This window comes from Hippopotamus amphibius, chromosome 4 (genome assembly GCF_030028045.1).
Source record: "Hippopotamus amphibius kiboko isolate mHipAmp2 chromosome 4, mHipAmp2.hap2, whole genome shotgun sequence".
In the NCBI taxonomy this organism is placed as follows: Eukaryota; Metazoa; Chordata; class Mammalia; order Artiodactyla; family Hippopotamidae; genus Hippopotamus; species Hippopotamus amphibius.
In genome coordinates this window covers 20,233,287-20,249,464 of record NC_080189.1, presented here as the reverse complement: position 1 = coordinate 20,249,464, position 16,178 = coordinate 20,233,287, and the positions used below count along the sequence as shown (strand labels likewise).

At 39.0% G+C, this 16,178-nt stretch overlaps 1 protein-coding gene across 4 annotated transcripts in view; it reads left to right on the top strand.

Annotated features, from left to right (window-relative positions):
• The window catches only part of EXOC4 (exocyst complex component 4), a 752,882-nt gene that overhangs the window by 204,000 nt on the left and 532,704 nt on the right, over window positions 1-16,178 (top strand). For all 4 annotated transcript variants that reach the window (XR_009053126.1, XM_057730962.1, XM_057730963.1 and 1 more), the window contains exons 8-9: window positions 2,199-2,344; window positions 8,078-8,166. Coding sequence is in view for 3 of the 4 variants with exons in the window: in XM_057730962.1 (XP_057586945.1) it covers window positions 2,199-2,344; window positions 8,078-8,166 (235 nt within the window). In the remaining variant the exon portion in view is untranslated. The remainder of the gene's footprint in view (window positions 1-2,198; window positions 2,345-8,077; window positions 8,167-16,178) is intronic.

The following is a 16,178-nucleotide window of genomic DNA, read 5'->3' as shown; positions in this document are numbered from 1 at the left end:
GAAGAGGAAAAGCTGCTGAATAGAAATAGACTAAGAATCCTGAGAGCTAATAATTATGGGACTTTATTGATGTGGAAAAAAAGAACAATGATCATAAAATAGCTGGATTTTAAGGATGCTGCTTAGATTCTGGTCAGTCAATATTTTATTGTAAAAGGATAGTCACTGAATTTCAGGACAATAATTACCTCAAAAGAATTACTTGGTGTAGTGTATCTTCAAGCGCTGATAGAAACATAATTCTTGCATAATGGCACAATAACCAACATTTGAGTGAAACCAGAGCATTTGTAGACATCTTTCTGTGTTGAAATTTGAAAGGTGTCAACAATTTGAAATTCTTTTCTGATTTATTAGCCTTCTTTTGATCACAGGTTCCTGCAACTTTTATTAGCATCAGTGCCAAATCTACAAAATAATTGAGTCCCTCACTGGAACTGTTACTAAAATAGAGACCCAGTTCAATATACTCCCTTACTATTGTGCAGCTTGGGTGATATATTAACAGAGATGGCAGTTGTCATTATATAACTTCATCATGCTTGCTGGGGAATGCTCCAGTAGCCTCATAAATAAATAAAAAAAAATTGACCAATCTCTTAACGTGTTTTATGCTTTCCCAGTGAACTCTTTATTGTATAGAAAGTGAAATAAAGTCCATTTACTGCCACCCATAATCATTCTCATTGATAGTTTTTATGCTCTTAGAGTGCAGTGTTGTGGGGAAGTGAACAGACTGTGGAGTCAAACCTGAGTTGAAATCCTGGCCAGTTATTCTGTAATTAGACCTTAGGCTAGTCCCTCCCTCCCTCCTTCTCTCTTTTGAGTTTTTTTTTTTTTTTTTTTTTTTTTTTTTTTTTTTTTTTAAGAGTATTTTAAGCTTCACAGCAAAATTGAGGGAGCAAGTACAGAGATTTACCATTAACTTTTGCCCCCACACATATATATAGGCTAATTTCTTAATACCACTAATTCGCAGTTACTTTCTAAATTACAATTAGTAACACTTACTTCATAGATTTGAGGATTGAGTAAGATCATGTTTTTTAAAATGTCTGATATTTGGTAAGTACTCAGTAATGTGTACGTGCTCATAATAGAGACCTAATTGGCTTTAAAACGTACTTGGAGCAATATATTCACAGGTGCTTCATAAATGGTTTTTGATGCTACTGCGTACCATGGTCCTCACACCTTTATTGAATGAATGAATGATTATATACACATATGCGGGAATAGTAGTTGTATGGGACCCTGAGTCTGAAAGGCTTTCACTTCAGTCATGGGTAGAATTGTTTGCCTGCATGTGTCCTGGATACCACTTGATTATCTTAAAATTGTACATGTGGCAAGTGATTATAGAAATGAGTTGATACACTTTAGTCCCGGGTTAGATAATCTTAGGAATCGTGCTGATGTCTGTTCCAGATCTGCTATTTTCCCTCCCAACAGTGGAACGTTTTACAACACTTGTCTTAGAAATAGTACAACAACTGATTCTAGTCCAGGCTCCCAAACCCCTGAGGCTCTAAAGTGGATTGACTTTTATCAGCAGGACCTGCTGGCAGTAGTGATCCGAAAAGCTGTTGCTTTTGTGGCTTTGAAACTCTAAAGATGAGTAGTGGCCCTAGAAATTATTTGCAGGTCAGGAGCGCCTAGACTGCTGTAGCTTATGCTAGCCTGGTTGGCAGGTTTGTTCGAGTGCTGGTCCATTTCTTTAATAATCTGAGAACTGATTTCCCTGTAAAATTTTGTGTTTTGAATGAGGTAGCACATCTAAATGGAGTAGCCCCTTGCTTGCAACGTCGTAAACCCTCAGTAAATGTTATGGCATTGCTCCTGATGCTGTTATAATTTGGAATATTGAGGATTAAATTATGACCGAAGGAGTAGATTGATGAACTCACCCAGCCCAGTGCCTGACACATAGTAGACCCTCAATGAAAATGTTCCCTTTACCCCCATGTGCAAATGCCCACTATACCCCATTCCCAGCTTTAGGAGTAGATAGCAAATCGATGACTTTCGGGCTATAATGAATCTTTCCTTAGGTCTACAACAAGAAATATGAATAGCTAGGTTTATATCCTTCTGAACGTCAAGGAGGTTTTAGAATTAGGTCTTCATGGTTTTAAAATTGCTTTTTCTTAATAGCACATCATAAATGTATGTGTTAAGCTGTTTATCTGCTTGTACAGATGCTGTTGACTGAGTACTTGGATATGAAAAATACTCGTACAGCCTCTGAACCATCAGCTCAACTAAGTTATGCCAGCACTGGACGCGAGTGTGCAGCCTTTTTTGCCAAGAAGAAACCTCAAAGGCCGAAAAATTCTCTTTTTAAGTAAGTATCTCCCTGCTGGTAAGATAGGTGTCAAGATGTGTTAGATCCAAGTAGAATGGTTTTCTACTTTATTGACAACCGTTAGTTCACCCAGTTAAAGTTGATTTGAAATAATTGATAGGAAGTGAATATATATCAACTTTGTGTACTTTTGTTTTCTGTAAGGGAGGTGGCTGTTTTGAAACATGGCTACTGGAGTATGTAGAACTTCTAATAAAAATTTCTGGAATTTGTTTCTGGGGAGACATGTTTTTATATATTTCATATACTTTATATAAGAAATTAAATTCTCCTCTTGTTTCTGGGGAATTTTATATGAAATGAAAGAAAATGAAATACTTCAGCCTTTGGAAAAGGCCCCAAGTGCCAAGAAACAACCTTTGTTAATGGAGTCATGCAAATCTTCCTAGCTAAATGGTATTGGGTTTTACTTGAGTTAATAAAAGAACAATCTGGAAATTCTTTTTTTTCAAATTACCATTAGCTACCCTCACCTGGCCATGTATCCTAAGTGTATGTCACTTGGTAACAGCTAACAGTTAATATTATTATTAACATTAATAATAATAATAATAATAATAATAACAACAACAGCTACCATTGCTTGAGTGCTTACGGTAGACCAGGCACTGTGGTAAATGAGTTTCTCAGAAGAATCTCAATTAAACATAATTTAATTCAGATTATATGAAATTTGGGCAGCAGGAGTAGTGGTTAACGCTTACTGAGTCCTTACTAAATGCTAGCCAAGGCCGAAAGCCATTCTCATGGGTTATCTCATTTACTCATTCATTATAACAATCTTATGCGTGTGAGTTCTATTTTTCATCCTCTTTTACACGTTAAAAAAAAAAATTGAGGCACATACATAGAAACATACAATTCAGAAAAGACAGACAAGTAAATCATTGGTGATAGTTGCATGTAGTAAAACGTGTGAGATGAGCACGTGGTATTAGTGGAGGCTAAGGAAGGGACCATCATCAGGAAACCTCACACCACCCTCCTGGGAGCAAAGTCAGCTCTTCCACTGAGTTAACAGTGCCTTGGGAATCAAAGGCTACCAAGCACTATCTATGCAGTATTGTTTATTCTCACGGCCAGTGATTTTCTTTGCTCAGCACTGGTCAGAGGGGATTATTGGACCATATACATGGCACAGAAAGAGCTCATTGGAAACCCCGATCTATTTATCAGAATTACACATGATCTAAATACAATGTGGTATCCTGGAACAGAAAAAGGATATTAGTGGAAAATTTGGCAAAACCAAAATCAAGTCTGTAGTTTAGTGTTGTATCAATGTTAATTTCTTAGGTGCAACAAAATATACCACGATTATGTAAGACATTAACATTAGGAAGAGATTTGGGTGACAGGTATACAGGAACTCTCTGTACTGTTTTGCATCTTTTCTATAAACTTAATGATTCCAAAATAAAATTTATTTAAAAAATTTTTTTAGGAATTGAGGCAAAAGAGGTTAAGAAAATTACGTAAGGTCACATGGCTAGCAAATGGTAGAAACAGGATTTAAATCTTGGCAGACCTATGTTCTTCTAAGGAATTAATAGGTATTTAAGAAGTCAGGGCTGCCCTGGTGGTGCAGTGGTTAAGAATCCACCTGCCAATGCACAGGACACAGGTTTGAGCCCTGGTCCGGGAAGATCCCTCATGCCATGGAGCTCCTAAGCCTGTGTGCCACAACTATTGAAGCCCTAGAGCCCTCGCATCTAGAGCCTGTGCTCTGCAACAAGAGAAGCCACCGGGATAAGAAGCCCACACACCACAATAAAGAGTAACCCCTGCTCTCCGCAACTAGAGAAAGCCTTTGTGCAGCAACAAAGACCCAATGCAGCCAATAAATGAATAAATAAATAAATTTTAAAAAAGTCATATCTTTGAATCTAAGCATGTAAAGTGACTACAGAAGTATCATCCCAGTATTTTTTTTTTTTTTTTGGATGTAGACCATTTTATAAAAGTTTGTATTGAATTTGTTACAATACTGCTTCTGTTTTATGTTTTGTTTTTTTGGCTGCGAGGCATGTGGGATCTTAGGTCCCCAAACAGGAATTGAGCCCACACCCTCTGCATTGGAAGGCGAAGTCTTAACCACTGGATTGCCAGGAAAATCCCTCATCCCAGTATTTTGAGTTCTTTCTTTTTTAGATAGTTGAAAGTCCAGTATCTTCTATTGATGCACTTTTGAGATTTGTTTCTATCAGGGATTCATAGAGTTCTTAATCATTAAGGAAAGTTTCAACAGTTCATTTATCTTGTGGTCTAGAGGAGAGGAGATTTACAGTGCCCACACTGGAATGAAATCCATTCTGTTTATTGAATTTGTTCTCTCTTTTTTAAACAGTTTTATTCAGAGGTTGGATGCAGTATCAGTTAAAAAGCTTTAGTCTGCAAGTAACATACAACCCCAAATGAATAGATTAACCCGTAAGAAAGTTATCTCACACATAAGCGTGAATATAGAGGATTCCTTAATTCACCAGTACAGTATCATCAAGGACCTCAGCCCTTTCCGTTTCTCTGCATTCAGCCCCACTCCAATAAAAGTGGTGGTGCCAATGAAATAGTGTGTGATTCATCCTGAGGGTCTTTTTGTTTTTAATTATTAGGCTTTATTTTTTATCCATTTTAGGTTTACAGAAAAATTGAGCTGACAGTACAGAGATTTCCATTATGTCCCTTTACCCCACACTTTCTCCTGTCATTAACATCTTGCATTAGTGTGGCATATTAGTTGCAATTGATGAACCAATATTGACACATCATTATTAAAGTCCATTGTTTACATTAGGGTTCACTCTTTGTATAGTTCTGTGGGTTTGGAGAAATGCATAATGTCATATATCCACCATTTTCATATGTTACAGAATAGTTTTACTGCCCTAAACATCCTGTTTTCCAGGTATTCATTCTTCCTTCTTTGCCTTACCTCCTGAGCCCCTGGAAATGACTGATCTTTTTTACTATCTCTATAGTTTTCCCTTTCCAGAATGTCTCAAAGTTAGAATCATACAGTACCTAGCCTTTTCAGACTGACTTCTTTCACTGAGCAATATGTATTTAAGCTTCATCCATGTTTTTCTGTGGCTTTTTGTGACATCCTTTGTATTGGTAAATAATACTAGTGTGGATGTACCACTTTGTTTTCCCATTCAACTATTGAAAGATGTCTTAGTTGCTTCCAGCTTCTGGCAATTATGAATAAAGCAGTGATAAACATTCATGTGCAGGTTTTTTTTTTTTGTCAGTGTCAGTATTTGACTCATTTGGATAAATACCCAGGAGCAGGATTCCTGGATCATATGGTAGGACTGTGTTTAACTTTGTGAGACACTGCCAAACTGTCTTCCGAAATGGCTATATCACTTCAAATCTGTTTTTATTAATGATTAATTATCCATTTGTTAATCTTTTCTGCCAGTGACGAAGCCCCTCTGCAAATGTTCCTCAAGAAAACTAGAACTGGGTGGGAGGCCCGTTCCTAAACCAGTCACTGGCAAGGGGAAGCAGACCGTGGTGATTGTCTTAAACCAGTCAGGGTTCATTTCAGGGACAGGTCTCCAGCTGGAGAGGGAGCCCCTTCTCCTGAGCACCCTGCTGGTGAAGAGGGAGCAAGGACTCAGATGCCCAGATAGAACCGGGGCTGTGCCAGCAGGCAGGAAGACGGTGGAGCAGAGGTGACTGATGGAGGCAACTATGACTGCCTCAAATACTGCCCGAGGCCTGCTTAGGCCTTTTCTTCCCCCCTCCCCTCCCTTCTTCCCTCTGTCCCTTGTGGTCCTACCCATCCCTCTCCAAGCTCAACTGACCACTCTCCGTCTACATGTATTGCAGAAAGCAGGTTTCAGGGTGTTTAGATTTCATTCTCTCAACCCTAACCCCTAACTTTCAAACCTCGGACCACATAAACATTTTCAGACATTTAGCCAATACTGAAACTGCGGTATTGGAAAACATAAGTTATTGGAAATGAATAAATGAACTTAAATAATCATTACACATTTATTATTGTTGCACAGTAATAAAAACTCACCACCCACACAGAATTAGGCCATTCTTAGAAATTTGCCCCTTTCTTGTCTTGGTTCCACCATTAATGAGCTGCGTGAGTCAGGGCAGTTCTCCTGTCTTAGTGGCCTCAGTGCCTTTGACTATAAATGAAGAGATAAGATTGGCTAATCCCTCGTGCCTCTTTTACTGTAAAATTATATCCATCTGTGACTTGTTGCAAACACAAAAAGGATTCCTGAGTAGTAAAAATGCATCAGGTCATAAAGGATTCAGATTTTGGCAAGCTGTCATCTGTTTTTATCACATCCGTGAAGAACCTTATTACTTTTCTTTAATTGCCCCTAGCCAAGATTCATTAAGTGTGTTTAAGTTCTCTCTTATTGTATACTGTGGGCCTCTCTATTCTTTGCTCAAGAGTTTATTTTTTTCCCTTGCCGTTTCTAATCAATAGCTGTCAGTGTGCTTTTTGGAGGTCAGTGACTTCTCATCAGCACTTGACGAGCAGGTGGCACTTTTGAAGTACTGCGCACTTTGCCTTCCTTCTGGCTGTTCGTGCCCTCTTAGTTCTTGGCAGGGTGCAGAGAAGGGATCAAGTAACGCAAGTGGTTTCCTTGGTCTGACGCTCATCCTGGTATTCATCTTCCTTGTCAAAGAACGGCTAAAGAAGGCATAATTAAGAAAATAATGGTGCTCCTTCCTTGTGGCCAGAAGCCTATCCCATTATCACCGTTGCTCTTTCATTGAGTTGCTGTTTACCCCTTAGTGGCTGTAATTCTTAGAAGGGTTTCTCCTGTCAGCCTGTTATCCTGACTTTGAAAATCTTAGGTTTGAAATGGAATTTCTTAGCACATCAAAGAATTTACGGCTTGATACAGTCATAATTTTACCTGGGGTTTGTTTTTTTTTTTTTTTGGTTCTTGTTCCTTACCTGCAAGTTACTCTCAAGACTGTGATTTGTTGCAGTTGTTTTTTCTGTTTTGTTGTCATTATTTTAGCTTTTAAAGACCTATTTTATATCACGAACCCATCTGCCAGGTTTCTAACCTCGGAGACAGTTCCTGGGGAGGTGTGAACAACATTTTGTAGCTTGATATTTTTGACAGTATTTTCTGTGGTAGGTGGCAGGTAAGAATCCTGGCAGCCATTTAGAAAGTGTGTTGGTTTTGAGGACTCTTAAGGAGAGACCCTCGGTGCCTTGTTTCTCTGATGTAATTCTTTAATATCGTTTCTGACAGCCCATCGTGCCAGCCCTCTCACTGGGGGATTAGAAAGGCCAGGGGTCTGCTCCAAGGAGCCAGTATTTCTGTGGTGGCCGCTGGCAGTCACGGATGTTGTCTGAGCTGCATAGGAGCAAAGTCAGAATGACATTATAGGATACTCCTGTGGCTGTGTATGTGGGAATCCTGGCAAGGGTTCTGGAGGCAAAAGAAAGTTGCGACAGATCAAGTCGTATCCGTTGAAATAGAGAACGAGCTCATGATGCAAACACTGTCGGGGAGGAGCATTTAGCCAGGAATATCATTCACAAGTCGAGGTCTATGGCAGCCTGCCCTGGCCTGGAGTAGCCAGACCATCGTGGTCATGGAACACTAGGGAGCGTCACATGGGCTGGAGTAGAATACTTTTGGAATATACATAACTGGACACCATCTGTCTGGTTATTGCCTGACCGTTTGTTTATGCTACATTTCTTTGCAGGTTCGAGTCATCCTCTCATGCCATCAGTATGAGCGCCTATTTGCGAGAACAGAGAAGGGAGCTGTACAGTCGGAGTGGAGAACTTCAAGGTGGGTAATTGATGCTCCCTGGAAAAATTAGTTTCCTGGAGGCAAATCTGAAGTATTTATAGCATGTGAAGTTGAGGTCTGCATTCACAGGATTCTCTCAAGATAGCAAAGATTTAAAGACTTGGTCATCTGTTTCTTCTATCATTTCCCAGCGTCTGCCGCCAAGCAGCGAAAACTATTACTGTGGCCACAGGATTTATAGACCTACTGCCGTTCAAGTGGGAACTCACGGTAAAAAGAAATGAAGGCAGTTTCTTCTTTCTTAAAGATGGCGGACATGATTCCAGTCACAGTCTATGGGAATGGCAGTCTTCTGTGGCTGCCACTGTTATGTTATTTTATTTTATTTTTTATTTATTTATTTATTTATTTATTTATTTATTTATTTATTTATTTATTTTTGAGGTACACCAAGTTCAATCATCTGTATTTATACATATTCCCGTATTTTATTTTATTTTATTTTATTTTATTTTATTTTATTTTATTTTATTTTATTTTATTTTATTTTATATTTTGGCTGTGCTGGGTCTTAGTTGCGACACGTGGGATCTTCATTGTGGCATGTGGACTCATTAGTTGTGGCATGTGAACTCTTAGTTGCAGTATACGAAGTCTTAGTTGCAGTATGCATGCAGGATCTAGTTTCCCAACCAGGGATTGAACCCAGCCCCCTGCCTTGGGAGCACAGAATCTTACCCACTGGACCTCCAAGGAAGTCCCATCACTCTTATTTTAATTATTGTTTTCAGTACCTTCTGGAATATGGCAGGAGTACTTGAGATTTGGAAAAGGGTAGATGCAGCCTCTGTCATTGTTTAAAGGGAAGAAGAATGCCTTTAAACAATACGTTCTGATCAACATAACTTTCATCCACAGGATATTTGATGCTCATATGTGGTTGCTAAAGAGTTGGAATCTGAAGAAGAAAATACTTAAAATAAATTATAAGTAAATGTAATTAAATAAGAAAAACACACCAATAATTTTTTCCTGTGACCAAAGGATGCCAATCATGGTGAAATGTGATCAATTAAGAATGATTTGTGGGGGCCTGCCAAGTGCAAGACATCCAAGCACTGAAAGGGATGGAAGTTTCGAATACAAGAAAACAAAAGATAAAAGCCTTACGATCCAGTTGTGAAAGTAAGGAATGAATATCAGTGATAGTAGCAGGCAGGCAGTGGTAACAACTAAGTAGATAGTGTGTATAAAATTGCTAGAGGACTCGAGAGGGGAGTGATCCTTTATTTTAGAACTATGGGCTTTCTCCATGAGGGGTGGAGAAAAACACTTTCAGTGTCTTCGATGCATTGCAGGCACTTGGAATATTTTGCAGTGACTAGCCTACACAATTAAATATTAGTTTTTAAGACTCATCATAATTCTACATCAAAATACCAGGAAGCAACCAGCCAGCCTTTCTGGAGTTAAAGACTGCTGCCTAGTCATTTCTACCTTCATCTTCATTATTAATCTATCAATAAACACCTGTAAGTTTTTCCAGAGAGTCTGTTGTGCTTCTTGTAGTTATATCCCAGTAATCATTCCACAGCTCAGACATAGTTACCAGAATTAAAAGCCTAGAAATATGTTTGAGGATATAAGAAAAAGGAAATTAGCTTACCAGCATTTTATTTAATAATATTAAAATGTTGCTATACGTTCTAGGAAACATGAAGTGTGTGTCTTGGAGTCTTGAAGTGGAGGAGTACAGAGAGTAGTTAGATTTGAAACAAATGAAGGAGTGAGCCACTGTGTGGTCAGACAAGGAGAGAAGGAGGAGGGTGACCCGGGCTTCTGCAGGTGGCTACGTCCCAGCCATGTAGGGTGGACTGCAAGACTTGGAAGGAAATGGTAGTTTTGGAACACACATACTTGTAGGACTGATCATACTTGAACTGATGCTTAGGGGCTGTAGAAAATTATCTAGGTTTAGAGAGATCTTCCATATTCCCACCTTCCATCACAGTGTCCTATTTACAAATTCAGAATTGGCCTAAGGAGTAGTCTAAATTTACCTCCATAATTTCTCTTTACCTGGCTTCTAGTATATGAAGTTCCTTTAGTGAGGACAAACAGCCTTCCTTCTTTTTTAGCTTGAATCCTGATCATTTCATTTTTACTAATTAATAAATTGAATTTTTTAGAGCGGTTTTAGGTTCACAGAAAAACTGAGTGGAAAGTACAGAGGGTACCCCTGTCCCCACGTACACACAACATCCCAACTCGCAACAGCCCACACCACAGTAAAGCTTTTCACTTCACACTTAGAGGTGCAAAGGTAGACCACGTAACTAATGGGACAGCAATGCAACTTGTCATTCACTCATATTCAGGCATCATTAATGAACAAGGATAAAGGACAGATATAAGATTCTTCTTTCTTATTAGTGAGCATTCTGAACTCTGCTCTAGCCATGCCGAAGGATTTTCTCTGCCCCATTCCACCACCCCCCACCCATGGTCCATGATCTCTTAAGAGACAGTATAGCCAATCAATGAAGAGTAGAGGGTTCTGGGCCCATACTGCCTATATTTAAAATCTAGCTCCTCGTTTCCTAGCTTCAGAAGCTCTGTGCCTCTATTTTCTTATCTCTAAGTGGGCGTATCTCTAAGCAGTGCCTACCCCGAAGTTGGTGTGATTGGTGTGAAAGTTAGGTGAGTTAAGCTAAGAACAGTGTTGAGAAGAGTACCTGACATGTGATAGATGTTATGTCTTCCTCCTCCTCAAATGTTGTTATTACTAGTTCTGTCACTTCAGAGTTTTCATATAGATTGTGTTGGTCTCCTCACTGGGCTAAACCCTACTCAGCTTTGCAACTTCAGTTTTTCACTCTGGCGAGCCCTCCCTGCTGGTCCTGCCTCTCTCTAATGTCCACCACACCCCCCCACCCCGCCCACCTCCGCCACCACCCTGCAAAAAACCAAAACAAAACAGAAAAACCACACACACACTCTCTCTCTCCCTCTTTCTTTATCTCTTTCTCTCTAGGCTCGTGGCCCCTGCTGTGTGCTCACATCTTTAGTGGTGTTCTCTTTATTATCTCATTTTCCACACTCTATTGTGGCTTTGCTCACTTGTTGGAGTCTGCCACAGAACTGTAAGCTCCATGAGGGAAATTCTGTTTTATTTCCTGTGCTTAGTAAAGTGCCTGGTATAGTAGATGTTGAGTGAATACTGATTGACTCACTGACAGAAGGATAAAGCAGGATGGACAGCTTGTCCGTAAGAGGTTAGGAAGGGCCCCAAAGGAGATGGGGCCACTGACAGCCATTATCAGCTTCCTAGGTTTCCATCAGCTTTTAAGTTTAAGCCAAAGTAGCGCCTATGCATAGATACATTTTTGTTCTTTGCAGTTATACACAGCTTTATTAAATAGAAATGCTGCCCTTGAGCTGTCTGGCCTAGGACAACATTGCTGTATATATTTGGAAAACATTGAAAAATCCAACTGAGTTACAGAGGACTTTCATTCTGTGAGGATGGTTAATTGAATAATCATCGTAATCTAACTAGGAACTTTCTCATCCATCAAAAAGTTAGTTGAAATATGGAACTTGCAAGCAACAGTCTATTGTACTTACCAGTGTTCAGCAAAATAGGAGCATTTGTCTCTGGTTACAGGGGAGAAAGTAGCTAGCAAACATATCATGCTCATAATAATCATTAACAAATAATTGAGCTGAGCCGACACATCACATGCTTGGTGAGAGAGTATATCAACCGACCAGTTTTTGTGCAAGTTTGGTGGTGTTTCATTCAGAAGCCAAAATTTCTCTGATGAATGTTTTTAATATTTCAGCAGGAAGAAGAAGAGTGGGGACGAATCACATCTATCTTCCATTAAAACCGGTCATTCTTTTTCAGTTATTCTATTAATCTGACTGGTCCAAGGACCACAATGAGATCTGCATTTCAGCTTATCCTGAAAAGGCGTAGTTGAATAGTTCAGTCACATTATAAGAGACTGGCAGGAGATTTTTGTCTCTTCATGCCGCATAGCTGCAGGCTTCGCTTCCCAGTGGTTTGGTTCATGAGGTCAGCTGTTCCTTCTGTTGTAGGAGAGCGGCAAAGACAGACCATCAAAGTAACATTAAAAGGCGCAAATCTGACAAAAGTTAAGTTCCTGCCAACATTTCCAATGCATCATGCAATTAAAAATGTTACTCAACCTAACAATACACAAGGGGGTAAAAAAGAATGAAAAAATGAGATTTCTTTGGTATCTTCAACCCATCTCAGTTGGCTCTGTCAGGGTACAGATGGTTCATTATATAGTGTGCTTTTGGCAATTGGGCTGAGGAGGTGGCGGTGCTGTTTCCAAGTGAGCAGGGTAACAGGTGGAAATCGAACTTGTGTGTGTGTCTTCGTTAATGATAGACATCCTGTTGTTCTGCGGCTCTCCACTGCATCATTGAACTGCTTAGACAACCATGTGGTAGGTTAGAAAGATACTCGTTTTAATGAACATTTAGCTTGAATATAGCATCTGAATTTTAATATGTGATTCTTGGGAGAATAAGGTAACTGATGAACACATTATCTCATGAGGGTTAAAAAAAAAGTCGGAATACTTACTGCAGCCCAAAGTAAGTATTTTGACCAAAATAAGCTCTTTGGTTAATCAGTCCCCTGTGCCTCAATTTTCTCATTTGAAAAATAGAGCTATTATCAGTTCTGACTCTTTTAGGGGGATATTGTGACTGTAAAATTAGATGTTAAAACTCTGGAAAAATTAGAATAGCTATAATTGGTTGAAATTAAAATGGTGCTTTAAAAAATGTCATTGTAGGATGAGGAGAGCTGCGCCTCCCTCTTTATCTCTCATTTTCTCCTCCCCTCCACTCTCGCTGCTTCTCTGGGTTGCCTCACCTCAAGGTCACCGGTGGCCTCCATCTTGGCAGATGCAGTGTTTGCTTTTCTCTATTCATCTCACTTGGTCTTTCAGCAACTGTTTTCCTTTTCTCTTTCTCGTATTCTTTCTGAGCCTTCTCAAGGCTCCTTGGAGTGTCTCACAGATTGGTCCTGGAATCTGTCCTGTGCTCCCTGTGTAGACTCTCCCCAGGTGATCTCATCTAAAACCACGCTTCGCTTGGGGCCTAGGTGCAGATGACTTGCAGATCTCGTCTCTTGCCCAGATCTCATTATTGTTTCCTGATCTCTTCCAGCATCCTGTCTCCCCTCCCCGCATCCTATCATTCTTAACCTCAGCATGATTTTTATTTTCCTCATAATACTAAAAAAAAAGTGCCCATTTTGTCAACTTGTTAATTTCCTACACAGAACGCAAGCCTTACTCACTAGTGCGTTCCAGTGCCTAGGACCATACTTGGCTTGAATTAGGCACTTAGAAAATATGTGATGAAGGCTTGTAGGTACAAGCCTACTTATTTGAGAAACCCTAGTGGGAGCTTTAATAAACAAACTTGGAGTTCTGTGATTTGTCTTTGCTCATTTTTAAAGATGATCAAACTCATGAATAGGTAGGGTACGTTAATTGTCAAGTGATCCAAGTAGAAATGTGTATTCAGTTTTGATTACAGTTTCTTCTCTGTCCTGAGGCTACTTAGTACTTCTGTGTGTACTCAATCATATTACCTTTAAGAGTGCCATTTTTATGCCCGTTATTTTAATGAGTGGCATTTCTATGGCCCTGACATTGAAATAGTCTGTAAAGCTCTGACCACTTGAGAATTGACTTCTCTAAGAGGATTTGCTTTACATAGTAAATATGGAAGTACTGGCATCAGGGAAAACTGGGCTCTTACACTGACTTGACCTGAATTTTCTGAGTTTTTCTCTCTAATGGGTTGTTGGTAACTGGGGTTGTGAATACTTAATAATATCGTATGTAATTAATCTGCTTGGAGGTGCCTTGCCTTGAAGTAAGGCAATATTTGAAATAGATCAAGCATGAGCTGATTATCCTTTTTACAGAAGGATTTATTATATGAGTCTCCTAAGTAGCAAGCTGTTCTATAATGGAGCATTAAAGCAAGATTTCACTGATGCACACGTTTTCAGGGACATTTTGGCTGAAGTGAGGTACAGCAGTTTTACACTCATACCATCCTTTTGTTCCATACCCTTAAATATACGAAGTGCTTGTAATGCTTTATATCCTGAAATTTGATTAGAAAATTCTTTGTAGTCTTAAAAATTTTGCTTAATGACTTTAATAACTGAGTAACAGTGTGTAGGTGACATGGGGAAAAGGGTTTTTTTTTTGGTTAAAATTGCATATAATTACTTCAAAATAACCTCAATCTTACAGTTATCTCTTCTGTTTTAGGTTCTAAAGTAGTGTATGAAAATGGATTCCCCCTCCTTTTGTGTATTTATATTCTTGCTTTTTAAAAAAGAGAACTTAACTTACTTATATGGAAGATTTGTCTTATAATGAAATTATAATAACATTTTTATAAGTGCTAATTTCTTTATCTGTTCCTAAGAAGTAGTAAGAAATAAATATACTTTCCTCAGGTCATGAACAGACAAATGCATTATTTCAAATCATATAGGAAATAAAAGTGTTCTTATGCCACGATTGTTATTGAGTGTACCAGCTCTTAGCCTTAATCTATGCCATGTAGATATTTATTTTATTTAAAAATGTTCTTCTTTTGTGGATTTAATATATATAAAATGGATTTATTTTCTGAGTAAGTCTAGTTTATTCAACACCTTTTGTACCCAGTGGACAAACCGCTGGGAGCTGAACCATGTGGAACGTCCTGAGAAAATGAATCTTGAGAGTGCAGAGTGGCCTTCACAAAACCTTATTTAGTAAACCCTAAGAGCCTCACTCTTGAAAAATGACCCTTGGTCATCACACAGAACTAGTTGATGACATAAAATCTTATTTATTTTTTTGGGGGGGGACTTCATTGCTGTGCGCTGGCTTTCTCTAGTTGTGGGGAGCAGGGGCTTCTCTTGTTGTGGAGCACGGGCTCTAGGTGCGTGAGCTTCAGTAGTTGTGGCATGCAGACTCAGTAGTTGTGGCACACAGGCTTAGTTGCTCTATGGCATGTGGGATCTTCCTGGACCAGGGATCGAACCCGTGTCCCCTGCATTGGCAGGTGGATTCTTATCCACTGCACCACCAGGGAAGCCCCACACAATCTTATTTTTAAAAAACTTTTGTTCTACCCATTTATTCATTCATTCATACAGATAGGATGCTGCTAAGTGAGATAATTATTTGAGTTTTAAAAGTGATACATATGCATGTCTATCTATATTATACTTCAATTAAGAGTTTTTTTTCCTTAAAACCAAAGAATGAAAAAACAACACCAAAAACTTCTAACATGATGTAACAGAGAATTTTGAGTTAGCTTCTCTCTTATTTTTCATCATTTCGTTCACATTAACTTTTTAATAATGTGAAGATAATAGCTTTGCTATTATTCCTTATTTTCTTAGACTTCCTTTAGGACCATAAGAAATCATATTTTGGCAACCCTAGTAGTTTATATGATGCAACTAATTCTGACCTGGGCTCTTTGAGAAGATAGAGAAGACCACAAACATTTATGGGATGTAGTGAGGAAAGTGATTATTAGAAACTAGTGAAAATGCTGCATAACAAGTTTATCATTGTCCCAATGGGACACAATTTATAAAGTAATTTTACATTTTCGAAATGAAGGTTGGGTCCTTCAGGAACGCTTATAGTTAGAGATTATCTGAAGTGACCTATTATCAAATTCAGAAGAAGTTGATGTAAACATGCACGTAGTGTGATGTCTAGAAAATGAAAGAGTAGATTTTAATGGTAGAATGTGCTTTAGAACCCATCTAGTGCTTTTAAACTCATTTTTCAGTCATAGAACCTGTCTTCTGTTTAAGTCTTATTTCATAGTGCAATATAGAAAACAGATTAAAGTGGAGGTGGTTTGACTAAGTGGGGTGGGGGGCTCCGAGCCCCACCTGCTTAGACCCCAACTCCATCTGCTCCTTTCCCCTTCCTCTGTGGGGCACCAAGGCACCATTACAAAACTCAGGA